We start from the raw sequence: 18583 nt of genomic DNA, 5'->3' as shown, positions 1-18583 counted from the left end.
CCAACTTATATTTACTATAGTTAGAAAGGTCAAACTCAGTAAAGATAAGTTTTATAAAAGTAGAATAAATTGCTTAGAGCAATTATCTGAAATGTACCATGAAGTTGTTTGAATGTTATTAAGCTGCTTTGGGCAAGTTCTTCCCTCTCACCCCAAGAACAGAGGCCAAAAATCTATATTTAGGTACCCTGCCTAGATTTCAAATGCTCTGGATCTCCCAAAACTCCCTTATATCCAAATATGGGCTTCAGAGCAAGTGTTCATGTTCCTTAAGTTAAAAAAAGAAAAATGGGGGGGGGGGAACCACCTTTGAAGATTGCTGACATGAAAGGTAACTGAAATCCATATTTATGCAACAGAATGTAAAAAGCAAAAATGTTGAGGACAGCTTTGTTATAGGTGATAGGCTGCAAACAAGATAAAATCCTTAATACTTGGTCAAAGGTAAAGCATAGTTTATTAAACCATCATTTAATTAAACAAACCACACTTAAACTACAAGTTGACCCACAGAAGGGTCAAACAAGTGAGTCATGGAAGCAGAGTTTGGCTTGTTTCTCCCTTGCCTTCCTTATACTCTCCCCATCCCTGATATCCCAGAGCCTTTGCAGTACTATAATACTATATACAGTGGTTTACGAACTTAATCTGTTTTAGAAGTCAGTTCTTAAACCGAAACTGTTCTTAAACCGAGGCACACTTTCCCCCTGAGGCCCCCCGCCGCTGGTACCCTTCTACCATTCGGATTCTGTTCTTAGACCGAGGTGAAGTTTGCAAACCAGGGCACTACTGGTTTTGCGGAGTTTGTAAACTGAATCATTTGTAAACAGGACTATTCTTAAACCGAGGTACTCTCCCTCCCTCTCTCTCTCTATATATATAGTATAACGTACTATACATAACGGTGGGATGCAGGTGGTGCTATGGTCTAAACCACTGAGCCTCTTGGGCTTGCCAATCGGAAGGTTGGCAGTTCGAATGTGTGTGATGGGGTGAGCTCCTGTTACTCTGTCCCAGCTTCTGCCAACCTACCAGTTCGAAAGCACACCAGTGCAAGTAGATAAATAGGTACCACTGTGGCAGGAAGGTAAATGGCGTTTCCATGCACTCTGGTTTCAGTCACGGTGTTCTGTTGTGCCAGAAGCGGTTTAATCCTGCTGGCCACATGACCCAGAAAGCTGTCTCTGGACAAACGCCAGCTCCCTCGGCCAGAAAGCAAGATGAGCACCACATCCCATATCCGCCTTTGACTGGACTTAACCATCCATGGCTCCTTTACCTTTAACTACCTGCTATAATACTGGTGTTGCTTCACCCCTTCCCGTTGGTTGACTGTAAGTGAGGCTGTAGAAGTCTTCTTGGAGTCCTTTGTCTCCTCTCATCAGCATTTCCTCCATTAATGGAACACCCAAAGTTCCCAGCAGTATAGAGTTTTCAACCCTTCCCTTCCATCGCTGTGCCCAACCCTTCCATTTTCCTAGGCACCAGTCATGTAGCATTACTTTGAACATAGTGCCACCATTCCCCCCTTTGGGTGATACTGCTGGTACCAAGACTGGACCCTCTCCAATGAAGATGTGCTGTGTGGCTATATCTTAGTTAGAAGACACATTCCAAACTGTTGCAAATGCTCTGAAAAGGTTGGATAAGAGGACCTCATGTTCTTTCCAGGCAAAATTCCACACCTCAGAACCTGGCCGTGGTTTCCTGAGATAAGGAGATGAAAGGGTGACACTACAGTCTCCCTGCCACCATTTCTGTAGTTTTGGAAGGGCAAACAGAGGGTGCAGAATATAGAACAAGGAGAGCCACAACGACACATGGGCAGCACCTTCTTCTTCTCCTTTGGCGATCATTCGTAGCCGAGTAAGAGTGTCTTCCATAAACACGATTTTAACAATGGGTCCGTAAGTGACTGTGGAGGCCAATTCTGGATCCACACGTCCTTCCACAGTGGGACATTGGTTTCCATGTGGGAGTTGATCACGGTGTAGATTTGCCAAACGTGCCTTCCTCTTTGCACATTTCTCCCTTGCGTCCTGAGAGCGAGTTTCTTCAAAGCCCATGACACCTTTGGTAAAGGCTGTTCTCCAACTGGAGCGCTCGCAGGCCAGTGTTTCCGAGTTGTCAGTGTTTATACTACATTTTTAAAGATTTGCCTTGAGACAGTCTTTAAACCTCTTTTGTTGACCACCAGCATTACGCTTTCCATTTTTAAGTTCGGAATACAGTCATACCTCAGTTTAAGTACGCTTCGGTTTGAGTACTTTCAGTTTAAGTACTCCATTGACCCGTCTGGAACGGATTAATCCACTTTCCATTACTTTCAATGGGAAAGTTAGCTTCAGATTAAGTACGCTTCAGGTTAAGTACAGACTTCCAGAACCAATTGTGTACTTAAACCGAGGTACCACTGTAGAGTAGTTGCTTTGGAAGACGATCAACAGGCATCCACACAACATGACCAGTCCAACGAAGTTGATGTTGAAGAATCATTGCTTCAACACTGGTGATCTTTGCTTCTTCCAGTACACTGATATTAGTTCACCTGCCTTTCCAAGTTATATGTAAAATTTTTCGGAGACACCGTTGATGGAATCTTTTGAGGAGTTGGAGATGGCGTTTATAAGTGGTCCATGTTTAACAAGCATATAGTAAGGTTGGTAGTACAATAGCTTTGTAAACAAGCATTTTGGTTTTCCTGCGAATGTCCCGGTCCTCAAACGCTCTGCACTTCAATCGGGAGAAAGCCGCGATTTTGGATTTTGCTGTTAATAAAAGTACTAAACCTCTCTCCATCAGTGTTACTATTGCCACTGAATCCAAAAGTACAGTCGTACCTCTGGCTCCTGAAAACCGAAAGTGACTGTTCCGGTTTTCAAACGTTCTTATGGAAGCTGAACGTCCAACAGGGCGATGCTGGATTTTGGCATCAATGTTGGCCCTTGTGGAAAGGTAACTGCCTAGGTAGGAGAAGTGATCAACATTTTCCAACGTTACACTACTGAGTTGGATTTGTGGCGCTGCAGAGGGGTTATTTTGTACTTGTTGATGCAGCACTTTGGTTTTTTGGATGTTGAGTGATAGGCCAAGCTTTTCGTAAGCTTCTGCGAAGATATTTAGGATGGTTTGGTGGTCATCCTCTGAGCGTGCGCACACTACGTTGTCATCAGCATATTGAAGCTCTATGATGGAAGTTACCTTACTTTTTGCTTTCAGCCTGTTCAGATTGAAGAGCTTTCTATCTGTTCAATATATGATTTCTACTCCGGTGGGTTTCCCGTCGAAAGTGTAGGATCATGGCAATGAAAATAATGAATAGAGTTGGGGCAATAACACAACCCTATTTAACACCTGCTCCCACTGTGAATGGTTCACTTTGACCTCCTGTGCACAGAGTACGGCACAAGGTTAGGAAGCAGCAAATAGAGGCTGAAGCCCGACCAGCGCCAGCATTGCAAGTCAGAGCAGTCACAGGCAGAATGTGGGATAGCTCTCTTTCCCCAGACCAGTAATAGATGCCAATAGCACAGTGGCCGAAGGAGAAGCCCTAGCAGGGTGAAAGAGCTTGCATTTCGCATGAAGCTCCTGCAGCCAAGTGGAAGCAGCGGAAACCCTGTCGGACGTTCGGCTTCCATAAGAACGTTTGAAAACCGGAACAGTCACTTTCAGTTTTCAGTCGTTCAGGAGCCAGAGGTACGACTGTACTTTTGGATTCAGTGGCAATAGTAACACTGATGGAGAGAGGTTTAGTACTTTTATTAACAGCAGAAGTCAATACAGAATAAAAACCAGCAAAACAGTCTTTAAGCGGAATGATCTAGCGTAAGCAAAATAAAATACTTCTGTTATCCAGAACTCCAGGGACCACTGACAGAGAGGCTCCAGCTGGCCAATATGCCATGCCCAACCAGTCAAGGGCTACATTGAAGCTCGAAGGTCAGGCCCCATCAGGGAGATTTATATAGCCTCAGTGGCTACATGCTGGCTGGCCTGATCTCTAAATTCCTCCCACCTGTTAAGTTAGGCAAGATACAGGGGCCAGCAGAGTTAATTAATCCTGCAGCTGCACTCCTCCAGCAGGCATTCTGCCTTCAGATGGCCTAAGAGTAGATCTTTCCACATCCTGTTGATGCCTATCCCTGGAGCACACAGCGAATCAAGGCAACAAAGCAAACCCAAAAAACCCATTTGGGACTTTGTTGTATTTTAATATTTTGTTGGAAACCGCCCAGAGTGGCTGGGAAGCCCAGCCAGATGGGCGGGGTATAAATAATTTACTATTATTATTATTATTATTATTATTATTATTATTATTATTATTATTATTATGCCAATATGCAAGGAGGAAGAATCGTGCAAACCAGTTAACCTATCTCCTCAAAATACGGGATGCTTCTGCAATAGTTAGTACAGTACAATTTTATTTTGTGAACTGAGACCCCCGGCCCGGGTACAATTTTCCTGCAGTGGCCAATAGTGTAACAGCATCATCTGGCAACAGGTACTTTTGAGGATAAAACCCCAGATAGTTTCCTTAATCAGCTCTCGGAACAGTGGGCAGCCAAAGTCTCTGCAACTGTGTGAAAGCTCAAGCATGCTCCAATGGCTTGGAGATTGTCTTAGCATTATGTGTGAACCTAATTATGGCTTAGTGTGAATGCCTGAGCTTACAGGCGCCCATGAGACTGCCGCCGCTTTGCTCTTTCAGTCGTCTTGTTGCTGTGATTCCGTGAACTAATCCATGGTTACCTTAGTGTGTTGTCAGAACCCACATGTGTGGTTTTATCTCCTCAAGACAAACTATGAGCAGTAAGCCATAGGGCAAACGTACGTTATAGCACATGGCTTGTCTGGAGTGGGGCAAACTATCGTACAAGCCCAGGTTCAGACAAAAAGCTAAGCCAAACAGATTGCAGGTGCAGCAGTGCCAGAGAAGCAAAACAGCTACAACCACCTCGTTATCTGGATAGGTGTTTTATTTAATATGTTAATAAAAAATAATTGCAGTAGAGTGGGAAAAAGAAAATGCATTTTTTTTTGCGCCAACAAGGGAGGGAACAAACAAACAAACAAACAAACACTGAAGCTATATCACTTAACCAAAGTTAGCTTTTAAAATAAAATGTAATTTGCACATGAGAGAACAGAGTGCAAAAGAGTGTTGTTGAATCATCTTATATGAACTTATCTTGTATTTTTATGATATGAACCACACTGTGATCTACAGATGAAGGGCTGTATACAAATAAAAAACAACCAAACAAACTCATCCAAAAAACTTGGGGAATCTGCAGTCCTGCCATTTCCTCTTCCTCAATACTCGCCACTATTCACTGGGTGGCTTCAGTGTTTTTATCACATTCATCTCAAAAATCTTTTGTATATTGAGCATGCTTTATAAGGCTTAGAAAGTACAGGACTTTATTTAGGAGTTTATTATGGCGGGATGGATTTGCCTGTGGCGTTCCCCTAGGATCACTGAGAAGTGTTTCGTATCAGGGAAGTAGAATCTGAGACAGATTTTTCCCGGAGAAAGTTGTGTGCACAAAATATTTTGTTGAATTCATATAGAATTCGTATAGAATTAGGATGCAGATGTGGTGTGGACAGCATCAGGCTCTGTTCACTTGCATTTATTATGTCATCATTTTGTCCAGTCATGGTCCTTCTGAGTTTTTGCTGTGGTTCTTTCTTTTCTCGTAAGACAGTGGAACAGCAGGGCTTTCCAGGGCTACCCTTACCATTAATACTGCTTTCCCATCTTCTTAAAGAAGCATGGCTTTAGCTTGTACCCTATTACCTTTCTGGAGGGTGTCATGTTATCATTCCTATTTTATAAATCAATTTGTTTTATTAGTACTTTAAATCAGGGGTCAGCAACCGTTTTCAGCCATGGGCCGGTCTACTCATGTAAAAACACGCTGATTCCCAGACTGTCCGTGGGCCGGATTTAGAAGGTGCTTGGGCCGCATCCGGCCCCCGGGCCTTAGTTTGCCTACCCCTGCTTTAAATCAACCTTTCAATTAACACCATGATTTTTTAAAACAACAACAACAACAACCCTGCTGTTGTTTTGGTTACTGCCATTTTAGTAACTCCCCCCCCCCCATATTAAAGTGCTTCTGATTTAAAACAGATACAAAAAAGTCCCAGAATTGTGGAATTGGAATGGAACCCAAGTCATCTAGTCTAAAGCCTCCCCCAATGCAGGAATCTCAACTAAAGCATCCATGACAGATGACCACCCAATCTCTGCTTAAAAACCTCAAATGAAGGAGAATCCAACAACCTCTGAAGGGAGTCTGTTCCACTGTCAAATGGCTCTTAATCACCAGAAAGTTCTTTGTGATGTTGAGTTGGAATCTCCTTTCTTGTAACTTGAAGCCATTGGTTTGAGTCCTACCCCTACCCCCACCCCCCAAAGCAGGAGAAAGCAAATTTGCTCCATCTTCCATGGGACAGTCCTTGAGGTATTTGAAGATGGCCATCATATCTCCTCTGTGTCTCCTTTTTTCCAGGCATATTATCCACTCTTCATGGAAATGCCCCATTTCTTCTCTTCTCTTTAAACCCTCTTCCACCTCCTCTCCAGTTCAAAATGAGCACCTGCAGTTATTGTTCCCACCTCCTCTTCTTCAAAGCCTATTAGGGGAGGTGAGCAGCAGAATGGGGCAGCGGTAGTACATGCCTGTGTGCCATTTGGAACAGGAGTTTCAACATGTTACCTTGTGCTCTGACTTGCCCACTTACAACCCCATCCATATTGTGCCAGAACTTCCTGGCACCCAGAGATCTCCATGAGGTCGCAATTGGACTCACATTGGGCCCAAAATGTGCATGGCACCCAGGGAATGTTGAACACCGTGCGAGTGAGTGAAAAGAAGAACTGTGGCTATGCAGAGCAATCTTATTCAGACAGTAGCCTCACTGAGTCCAATGGAACTTACTCCCAAGTAAATATGCTTTGATCTGCAGTAGCCTTATAAATCCGATTAGCAGTCTGAATAGTTTAACAAGAGACTTAAAGCAAAAACAAAAACCCAGAGAGGACTTCTTTACTTTTCATAGTTACTTCAGAGGAAATTTCCACAGATTCTGTTTGTCCTGCAAGCTACGTACATCTGCTGAAATTCTCTCTTCTACGCAGCTATTAAAGGTGCAGGAGCCTTATCCTCTATCTCTCTCTCTCTCCCCCCCCCTTCATCTGGTCACTCCATTTAAATTCGTTTTTGAAGAAACGTATTGGGCTACAAAATGCCTTTGGGTTTTCAAGTTGTCAGAATTGGAGGTTACAAAGCAAATGTGGTAGTTTTCTTCAGGTGGTCAAAGTAAATGCAAGAGCTGTAAGACCTGTTCCCACTATGTAAAGCTCTGAAGGAGGTATCTGACTGCATTCATACAAGAGACCAGACCCTGCAAATCCTGTTGATGTGCCAAACACTATCCTCTTAAGCCCCAACTTTACTCCTTCACTCACTTGCAAGAGCTTCTGTTGCAAGGCGTCACCAGACTGTGGCTCTCTACTTAAGAAATGCTACCTTACAATCATCGTGATGACGGCGACATTGGATTCATATCACCTTTTAAATCTTACATACATTACATGAACACCCAGCATTATGCCTGCAAGCAATTACTTAAGTAGCCTGGTTCATCCATGCATGTACATCACTTGAATTCTGTCAGTTGAATGACTGCCAGTTGAATGCGTGAGCAGCTCCCATTGGAAAGCATTGTGTAAGGGAACGTGAGGGGATATGAAAGTTCAATTTGTGTTATGGCTGTGGTAACTCACTAAATACATAGAACCATGTAATTGTAGAGTTGGAAGTGACCCTGCGGGTCATCTAGTCCAACCCCCTGCAAGTCATGACTTTATACTACAGTATACTCATCCAGTGATGATCATGTGAACCAGCTGCATACGTTGTTGGACAGGCATCCCCAAACTTCGACCCTCCAGATGTTTTGGACTACAATTCCCATCTTCCTCAACCACTGGTCCTGTTAGCTAGGGATCATGGGAGTTGTAGGCCAAAACATCTGGAGGGCCGCAGTTTGGGGATGCCTGTTGTTGGATAATATGAATTTGAGGTGACCAGTATGCCCCTGCTTGTTTTTCATACTTAAACTGTTTTAAACCTTTATTAACATTTATTTTTTCTCTTAATTATGTTAGTGTTTAAATTGATCTTTGTATTTCCTTCTTTTGGCTGAAAGTTGGCATAAAATGTTTAAATGAGTACAGTAAATGAATAAAACATACTGGGCTAAAACCTATAAAAAGTAATGTGTTACTTGGTCATTGAAACATTCCTCTTCTCCCAGGCCTTTGGCTGATTAAATAATATATGTCTTTTATTGTTTGTTATTCTGGCATGTATTTTTGTGTTTTTATATTGTAAACTCACCTGTGATATTTGGATGAAGGGTGCTATAGAAATTTAATTAATAATAATACTGTATGAAGTAGTGCAATTGTGGTGGTTTTTTTAAAAAATAATAATTTTCTTTTCTCTTATTGCAAATATACTGTACTTATAACAAACAGCTTACATAAACATCTCTCCCTCCTCCCTTTTGACTCCCCTCAACTTCCACTTGATTTATTAACCTCATTGATATATTCTGTTATTTTATACAAATATATATTTTCCTTTTATTACCTCTTCCCCATTCATAAAATTGCAAATGTTTATTTTGAAGTAGTGCAATTGATTCATCTGTTCAACGGTATGTGCTCAGGTGATTGTTGGATACTTTTAACATTCACATGTAAAAGAAAGTGTCCCTAGGTTGCAACCACAAGGTCCCCTTTCCCTGTGCAAAGACTCTTTCCACTGGAGTCTTTGGAGAACCTTCGGATTCGAAGCAAGATGCAGACCAAGCAAGTAGTAGGTCCTCTGCGTACAGAAGGCAGAGAAATGCTGCTGGGTGACAAAGAGAACGTGGACCTGCTCATTCAGAGCTCTGGCCCACCTTACCTTCTCCCTGCTGCACCTGTTGGCTACTTGTGTATAGTCTTCTTGATTTCCCATTTATTATACATGCCCTTCTTACATCTCAGCTCACCTGTAAACTCCTTATGCAGCCACCCCAATTTCTTTAGAAGCCTCTCACTTTTCTTTCTTGTTGGGATGGTCTGCATTTGTGCCTTCAGTATTTCACATTTAAGAATCTCTCATCCACCTCGGACTCCCTTCTCTTTGAGCATTTCTGACTATGGGATTTCCCCTTAAGCTTTTTGGAACTGGCCTTCTAAAAGTCCAGAGTGCTCTGGGAAGGCATCCTCCAGGTCTTCAGTCTGGTAGATTAGTCTGAGACACAGTGACCAGGCCGAGGTTGAAAAATGCATGCTGGAAAGACTTTGTGTGTATGTATGTGTCTTATTTATTTAAATCCAGATAATGTTTACAAAGTACCCCTAACCAGCAAAATGCTGTCACTAAATTCGGCCTAATACAATCTCATACTTTATACAGCTTGCCTTTTAGGAGAAAAAGAAATCAAATAAAACTACCAACATGTTACATAGGTTTACGTTCTAATTTCAGATCATCATGTAATAAAAAATATTTCCAACTCAATATCCCATTTTGCTCATAGTGTTTATTACAAATAATAATTGGATGTAAAACCTATATGATTAGAAATGTTATTTATACTGTGAAGTAACACTACTGAGTTAATTGGGATTTACTCCCACGTAAGTGGATAGAGGGTGTCTTTTTTTCTTGTGTTGCGTTTTGGAGTTTAAGCTCCACAGATCAGGGATCTGTCATGTTGTGCAACTATATGCATAGCTTCTTAGAAGTAGTTGTCATTGAATTGAGTGAGACTTCCTTCCATATAAGCGAGTATAGGATTTGAAGCTCGTAGATTCCAGTGAGAAATATTGGCATGCACTTAATTCCACGGAAACCAATGAGACTTTGAGAGAGGTGTGGCTAACCTGCGGCTCTCCAAATGTTGCTGAGCAAAAGCTTCCGTAATTGAGCATACTGGCTGGAGTTCATGGGAGTCAAGGCTCAGCCATGCCCTTAGCCATGGTTCTACAACCTCCTTGGCTGTACCTCCTTACCAGGTCCAGGAGCTACGAGCCATCATTGATGGTTAACACCGTCCCATTGCGTGGTGTCATGCAGCGAAAATGGCAACCTGAGAACTGTGTGAGTTCCACAGCACAGACAAACTGCTTCCCATTATGCTTGTTTTTAAGCTGCAAGAAATCCAAAAGCATATAGTTACTATCAATTTAATTGGGAAGTGGAGCGGGCAAATGCCACAGTATCCAGTTCCAACTTCTTACAGTTGTTACTTGCATTATAGGAATATCATTGCCTGCCCCCCCTGCCTTGCATTCCAGTCTCACGAACAGCTATAGAGTATTTGACGTTAAAAAAATGATTTTCTTGTTTTGCACTTGTATAGTCAAAAGCGTAACGATAATCCTATTAAAGATCTTGTGTCATGGAGGAGGGGGGTCGGCTCAGCGTGTGCAGGGCTGGAAGCTTGCTGCCATTGGCTGGATGTGAAACAGAATAGGAGGGGCTTTGGGCCGGGGCAGGATTTATTACTTGTTATAGTTAGAGCAGGGATTTCTTCTGTGGGAAATGCCCAGTGGTTGCGGCTGCTGATGATCTCACATCGACAGCAGTGCAGTGCTGAGTGAGAAAGGGTGACCCAGGAATTGAGGACTGAGAAAAATACAGCAAGCAGATGAAGAGAGGGAGCAGAGGAGGGGAAGCGTTTGCCAGAGCAGCAGGCAGAGCATTGAAGGGAAGGGAAGGCAGGAGCTGAAAGAGAGAGGACGGCTCATGCCGAATGCCTACCAGATGCACTGAAACCACCAACCAGCCTTTGGAAATTGATACAAGGACTGCTTGCTGCCTATAGAGCAAGGGTTGTGGACTGACTCTGTGTGTGTGTGTGTGTGAGTGTGTGTGTGTGTGTGTGTGTGTGTGTGTGTGTGTGGCAGGGGGAGAGAAAGAGAGAACTTCACAGTACTCTTGATGAAAATGTTAAGTTGTGCATAACAGATTTGGCAAGACAGGCTGAGAAATGCTGCTGCAAGAGACTCTGGCGTGCAAATCCTAGCCATTGATGCATACAGGACGGCCTGCTCTGGCATAAGGGTGGGGAATAAAGGAACGGAGGCAATGCAGAGAATATTGGAATAAAGGTCTGCATTGGGTCGTTGGATTTAATAAGGAGGAGGTGGCGCTGAAAGAAGTCAGCCTCACACGAATGGTGGACTTGACACGAGGTGCTGTGCTGAATTCTGAGAGATGCTAGACATTAAATCTGACAACTGTGCAAAGAGAGACCATGGAGAAATCAAGTAGTGAGGATTCCTCAATTCACCGGAGTCCATCTTTGGATAGCAAGGATTCAGACTTTGCTAAACCTTCTACCTCAGGCAGGCAGTTTGGCCGAGGCTTCACTGCCGGAGCTTTCTATGGCACCACAGGATCGGACAAACAGAGCCATACCGCAGCTGCAGCTGGAACTGGTGTCAAAAGTGACAAATACAATGCACCCAAAGGCAGCAAATATGTGGTTTTTTATCTGGATCTATCATTTGTTTTCCTTTTAGAATTTAAGAAGTGCAGCATGGCGAGGGGCTGCTTGTGTTGTTTGAAATACATGATGTTCCTTTTCAATTTAATATTTTGGGTGAGTACTGCTTTTTTATATTCTTAATTAAGAGCTCCATTTCCCTACTGCATCATGAGCACAGTATATTTTAAGCTTGAACGTTAAGATTTCCCCCTCCTTTCTTTTACCTGCATGAAATATTTATGGAGCTGAATCCATGTCGTACGCTAGAGTGGAAAATGCAAAATTCTCATATCTTTTGGGTTTCATTTTGACAAGATTTATTTGTAGTAAACTGTGTGTTGAGCAGGCTGTATTAAAGAAAACAGAACCTTTCTCTTAGCCAAATTATTCATACCGACATGGTGGCATCTGTTTTAATATTACCTCAAGCTGCTGTAAGTATTTCTAAGCCGTTCCTATTAATCTGGCTCACTTTCCTAACAGAGAAAAAAAGTGGGTTGTTTTTTTTAGTATGAATGAGATTTAGTCTCTGTCACTTTTTTAAAAACCAAGATTCTTAATATGGTCAGTGAAAATGACGAACAATAAGGACTTTTGAGCCACTGTTACTCACATTGGCAAATTGGAGGGCCTGCTTTTTTATGGGACGAAAATTGATTTTCCTTGGTTAGCAAGCCAGGAGGCGTGAGGAATGGCAGCAATGCTTCAGTAAGCAAATTTGAGAACTCCTAGCAGCTACTATGATCAAAATGATGTCATGTGCACTTGGAAAATCAGGCTGTTGATGCCAGTCAGCAAATAATTTTTGTTTAGAACTAATTCACAATTTATGATCTGTCTTGGTTTTCTTGACCAAAACCAAAGTTTATCAGGTTTGAATGATTAGGAAAAGCAGTTATGAGCATTCTAATGGTAAACTCATGCATGTGAGCTTGAGGGACAATTATTCAAGGCAGTCATCTAGATAAAAAAAATGGTACCAGTGCATTATTATCCTTTTTTGAGTTTTATAGTAAACTAGCATTGTTTGAGTTAAACTAGAGTTTGTTTCTTGGCAGCTGGTTTTCCTGTGTGATTGACTCAGTTTATCTTTGGAAGGCCAGGTGCACTGTGAGAACTGGGCAGGTATTCCTGAATAATTGCATTTCAATAGTTAATGGATTGGAGGCAAGTGCAGGAATCTGCTTTAAAGAGAACTATCTAAGTAAAATACTTAACCACATGTAAATGCCTTATATTCAAACGCCTTCATTATTTGTGTTTGCTTTACCCCATAAATAGCAGAAATTCGCCCACTCACTTCTAGATTTATTTTATAGGAAAATTTTGAACCTAAAATTCCTGAATCATGTGTTTGAAGTTACATTTAAAATTCCATGTATTGCTAGGGAGTGTGTGTTATCTAGTCTGCTTGATGTTTGTGGACCATTGCATTTTGTTAAATTACAGTCACTATGAGACGAATTAGGGATGTGGGTGGCGCTGTGGGTTAAACCACAGAGCCTAGGGCTTGCCGATCAGAAGGTCGGTGGTTCAAATCCACGTGACGGGGTGAGCGCCCGTTGTTCGGTCCCTGCTTCTGCCCACCTAGCAGTTCAAAAGCACCTCAAAGTGCAAGTAGATAAATAGGTACCGCTCCGGCGGGAAGGTAAATGGCGTTTCCATGTGCTGCTCTGGTTTGCCAGAAGCGGCTTAGTCATGCTGGCCACATGACCCGGAAGCTGTATGCCGGCTCCCTCAGCCACAACCCCAGAGTCATCCGCAACGGTCAGGGGTCTCTTTACCTTTACCTTTATGAGATGAATTGCTTGAAAGGCATCTAAATTAAAACTCAGGTATTTATAGCTATGGCACATTAAATCTATATGCACACAAGTTGGGGTGAGGGGCTGAACTCATGGCTGGTAGAATTGTTTGAAGTTTCCTCTTAAACCACTTTCCCCGTTGAAGAGGGAAAGTGATTTTCAGTTTAAATTTTACAACCAAAATGTAGTGCAACCCAGGCACGGATGGAGGGAGGTAGCCAAGGGGTGACCCCAGCGCGGTCCAGCCCAGCGCTCCTTTCCGCGGGCATCAGGAGAACTCACTGGCCAAGCACCATGTTGCCCAGCAGGGCTCCCCACTGTGTGGGTGGGCAGGCGGTCCCACTTGGCTCAGGGGTGCGTGTGTGCTTCGGTGGCACCTGTGGCTTTCCCACCCCGGACACTGGCAATCCACGCTATGCTGCTGTGCTTAAGCGATCAGCAGCTCTTCTTGAGCTCCCATGAAACTTATGAAAAGTAAGCAGGCTGGCATGCAACAAAACTTGCTTATCTCTGGGGTTGCCTGGTTCATTACCCCTGCAATGCTTCTGGGCCTTCACTTTAGCACCCACTCCAGTAGGAGTGTAGGCCTTTCCTTTCTCCCACATGAATGGATGCCTGTCATTCTCTGCAAGGGAAGAGAGTACAGAGCTGTATTCAGGAACAGAGTTGCAGCAGGGGCAAAGCCTGACCTGATGGTCAGTGGCCCAGCATATGGATTGCAGTGGTTCTCCTCTCCCGCCTGAAGGCACCACGGGGAGTCACAGCATGCTTCTGGCACTCCTTCGTTCCATAGCAAAAAGGTAGGTGTTAGGTGGAGAGGGGGCAATGCAATTTCAGTCGGTCCAAAGACTTGTAGGATTGCTGTGGTGAATAGGCTGACCCAAGAGCTAGTAAAAATGTGGACTAGAAATGTTGCAAGACCATCTGGCATAGAAGTTCCAGCAGAGAAATGATATCCACCTTTCACATCACTCTGATCATTTGATACCCCTCCTAAACTTTTTTGTATACTCTCAGATCCAATTAAAAACTCCTCATGCTTACCTCAAAGTCTATGCGCTCCCCCACTTTTATAATGATGCCTTCGATCTTCCACTTCTATCACTTTCCAGGTACCCCAAGATCTCTTGCTCCCTCAAAGAGCTCTGCAGTTCTTTATGCCTGGAACTGCTTTCCAGAACACCTGCGTGGTGGCACCTCTCTCATGCTTCAAATTCAACCTCAAATTGTACCTTTTCTGTGAAGCTTTGGCACAACACACAATCCCCATGACTTAGTGTAACTAAGCATAACTTTCTCCCTGGGTTGGCTCAGACCGGGAAGGGGATGGAGAGTGCAGCTGCTGGCTACACCTGCTTTACTCCCTTTTGCAAAAATTCTCATCTGTGGGGAGGTTTCAAAAATTATTCAGTTTACTGCTAGGACTGAGAGGAGTTGTAGTTCAGTAACATCTGGAGGCCCAACGGCTTCCCCCATCAGGTTTAATTCAATACCAAATGTCTTAACCAGAATCCTAGTGTTGTATCTTCCTTTCCCTGTGCAAAGAACTTTTAGGAGAGCATTGTATCAGAGTGAAAAAACATACGTAGATGAGATCCCCAGGGAAGTAAATGGGGGCTGGACTAAATTTTGCTGGAGGACTTATCAGGGGTGACGGTGAAGGAACAAGGCAGTTGCCCAGGGCCCCACACTTTGAGGGGTGGGGAAGTCTTGTACAAAATCCTGCCTGCATCCTTATAGTCAGTCATTCTCAGTCTACCTTGTATTTATTTTAGGATTATTGCAAGCAAGCCCCTCCCTACAGAAACACTTGCAGAAGACCAGCCCATCTCCAGGCCCACCTTCACCAGTAGTACACTAGTAGTTCATTTGCCAGGATCCACCCTCATGCTTTTTTTCTGCATGTGCCCAGTTCACTCAGGGCAGCAGGAGGAGGCAGCTGTCAATTTGTTTTAGTAAGAGTGGAAAGGAGAAGACAACTTAGATCTTCTGAAATTTCAGAATAGAATAGGATAGAGTCTGGTCAGACATATCTCACGAAACACGCTCAACAAGAATAAAAGAAAGAAGAGAAGAAGAAGAAGAGTTTGGATTTGATATCCCGCTTTAACACTACCCGAAGGAGTCTCAAAGCGGCTAACATTCTCCTTTCCCTTCCTCCCCCACAACAAACACTCTGTGAGGTGGGTGGGGCTGAGAGATTTCAGAGAAGTGTGACTAGCCCAAGGTCACCCAGCAGCTGCATGTGGAGGAGCGGAGACGCGAACCCGGTTCCCCAGATTATGAGTCTACCGCTCTTAACCACTACTACACCACACTGGCTCTCATTTAAACTTGTTAAAGGTGGTATCTCTACTAGCCAGAATAATAAAAACAGGTGAAACCAAATGTTAGAGAGGATGTAATGTGATTGGAACATATTATCACATGTAGTGGTCATGTGATAATGTGTATTCATTCTGGAAAAAACAATCTCAATAATTCAATTTGAACTGCCACTATGTCCTAAACTTCCTCTTCTTTTGGTTTTTGACCTGAATCTTCCTTTTAGGGTTTCCAGAGAACTCATTCATCTTTTTTCTGTCACCAGATTAGTAGATCTCAAAACATACAGACATAGCCAGCAGTTGCAGGGAGAAGGTCAGGTGGGTTAAAGCTCAGAATGAGCTCAGGGTTGCAAGTAAAGCTACAAATAATAAAAAAGGGTTTCTTCTGTGATGTTTTCAAAGCAAGAAGAAGAACAAGCAAGTTCTGAGTGCAAAAGACAGAAATGCTATTGGTTGACAAAGAGGAAGTGGAACTACTCAACACCTACTTTGCCCAGGAAAGCAGTACCCATCTTGGTGATAACAGAATAAATGATGCAAGGAAGGAACTGCAGCTCAAGACAGAAAAAGAGGAAAGGGAACACCTAGCTACTTCAAATGAATTCAAATCTTCAGGGCCCAATAAGCTGCACCCAAGGGTACTAAAGGAACTTGCAAATGTAATCTTAGAGCCTCTGTCTATAATCTCTGAGAATTCTTGGAGAACAGGTGAGGTCCCTGCAGACTGGAGGTGACCAAATGTTGTCCCCATCTTCAAGAAGCGGAAAGAAGAAGACACAGGTAGCTACTGACCTGTCAGCTTGATGTTGATACTGAGTAGACGTAGCGTATCTCGATTTCAGTAAGGCTTTTGATAGAGTCCACCATGATATTTTTGCAGAGAAGCTGGTAAAATGTGGACTGCACAAGAATACTGTGAGGTGGATTTGTAGCTGGTTGACTGACTAAACCCAATAAATGGTTCCTCGTCATCCCGGGGAAAAGTGACAAGTGAGGTGCCACAGGGTTCTGACAGGCGCAGTGGAGGCGGCCCCAGGCTCCCACTCCCCGCGCAAAGCTCTGGAGGTGCGTGGGGACCGCGAGCCTGGGGCTGCCTCCTCCGCGCCTGTCACTGTTGAGCGGCTTCAGGCTATGCCGAGGCGTGCACATGCCTCCGGAGAGCGGCCTGAAGCTGCTCAACAGGCACAGCTGACATGTGCAGTGGAGGCGCCCCCAAGCTCGTGCTCCCCACGCGAAGCTCCTGAGGCGTGCTGGGAGCACAAGCCTGGGGCCACCTTGCCGCGTCTCTCAGCTGTTTTTTATTTTATTTTTATTTTTATTTTTCTACTTTTTATTTTTTTCTATTTTCTATTTTCTATTTTTTCTACTTTTTTCCTATTTCTTATTTTTATTTTTCCTATTATTTATTTTTATTTTTCCTATTATTTATTTTTATTTTTCTATTATTTATTTATATATTTTTTTCTATTATTTATTTATATATTTTATTATTTATTTATATATTTTTCTATTATTTATTTATTTTTCTTTTTTCTGTTAATTGGGGGGGAGGGTGCCAGAAGGTGATCTCGCCTGGGGCGCAAAAAACCCCTAGCACCGGCCCTGATTGCAGGGGGTTGGACTAGATAACCCCCGAGGTCCCTTTGAACCCTGTAATTCTCTGATTCTCCTTTCAAAAAAACTGTGCCACGCAAAGCAGCCAATTAGGGCTGTGAATGAAGACACTCAGAAGCACTGCTCCATCTGCCACTACCTGCATGCCTGGTATTGGAGAGGATAGCCTGAAATATGTGGAGAACATGGTTGTGTGGCAGCTTCACCCTATTTTTATACTTCTCAAGGACTGGGAAATCTTTGAATTTGAGGCAGTAAAGTTGGGGATCTTTTTCTTTTTTAAAGTACCACAGGGCTTTAGCATTTTTATGCTGCTCCGTGTGGTTCTTAGCAGTTGTTCTTTGGCCATCTGGTATTGCTTTCTTTAAGAGATTAGAAAAGTCTGAGCTGAGGGATAAGAAAGCTTATGGTATTTAATTGTGTGGTCGTGGTGGTGATTTACACTGTGTTCATCTTAAGTGCATAATATGTTTGGCTAAAAAACAACAACCCCAAAAAACAAAATCTATTCAACACTGTTCTGCTTTAATTTGCCTTTAACGAGCAAAACTGCAAACTCCCCAATGCAATCCCACGGTTGCCATAATGAAGTATTGCTTTTAGTTTATATAGATAACAGTGTTAGCCTGACAAAAGGTAATGGATAAACATGTCCTACTTTCAATGTTAGAGCTAGTGCGGTGCACCAGGTTGATTCGGAGCTTAATTCAACGCTTTGGAAAACAGTCCAATTCATAATTTATTTTGTTTTATTTATTTATTTGGAGACAAAAACACCACTTTGGCTCTCACCGTCGGAAGCCATAGCGGGGGGTGGGGGAAGAATATGATAGAAGGTTGGAAAACTTACAGAATTTTTTTAAAACAAGAGGGAGAAGAGTTTAAATTAAAAGAATTTAAGGATTTATCAGGTAAGTTAACAACATGGATACAATATTTGAATGAAGTATTTAAGAAAGAGAGGATACGAATATTTGAGGAACAAATATCACAATTGGAGAGATATCTGTTGGAATGTAATGTTAAAGTGCTGTCTAAAATGTATAAGATATTACTAGAATGGGAGACAAAGGATGAGTAAGTAAAACTTTCAATGATACATTGGGCAATAGAAATTGGTTATACGTAATATAAATATGGAAGCGTGGGACTGATTGTGGAATACTGATATAAAATTTACAGCATGCTATGTTTTAAGAGAAACCTACATGAAAATGTTATATGGATGGTATCTAACACCGAGTAAATTGGCAAAACTGTATAAATCAAAAT

General features: G+C 42.8%; 1 protein-coding gene across 3 annotated transcripts in view; it reads left to right on the top strand.

Annotated features, from left to right (window-relative positions):
- The window catches only part of TSPAN9 (tetraspanin 9), a 104181-nt gene that overhangs the window by 25123 nt on the left and 60475 nt on the right, over positions 1 to 18583 (top strand). For 2 of the 3 annotated variants that reach the window (XM_035113603.3, XM_060279033.2), the window contains exon 2: positions 11600 to 11679. In XM_035113603.3, the coding sequence (XP_034969494.2) occupies positions 11617 to 11679 (63 nt within the window). In that variant the 5' untranslated portion in view covers positions 11600 to 11616. Of the gene's footprint in view, positions 1 to 11197; positions 11680 to 18583 lie in introns of those variants that run through there. The other variant, XM_060279032.2, reaches the window with a different exon arrangement.

The sequence above is a fragment of the Zootoca vivipara genome, chromosome Z1 (assembly GCF_965207765.1).
Source record: "Zootoca vivipara chromosome Z1, rZooViv2.hap1.1, whole genome shotgun sequence".
Lineage (NCBI taxonomy): Eukaryota > Metazoa > Chordata > Lepidosauria > Squamata > Lacertidae > Zootoca > Zootoca vivipara.
The sequence above is the reverse complement of the archived record's forward strand: the minus strand, read 5'-3'. Positions and strand labels throughout refer to the sequence as shown.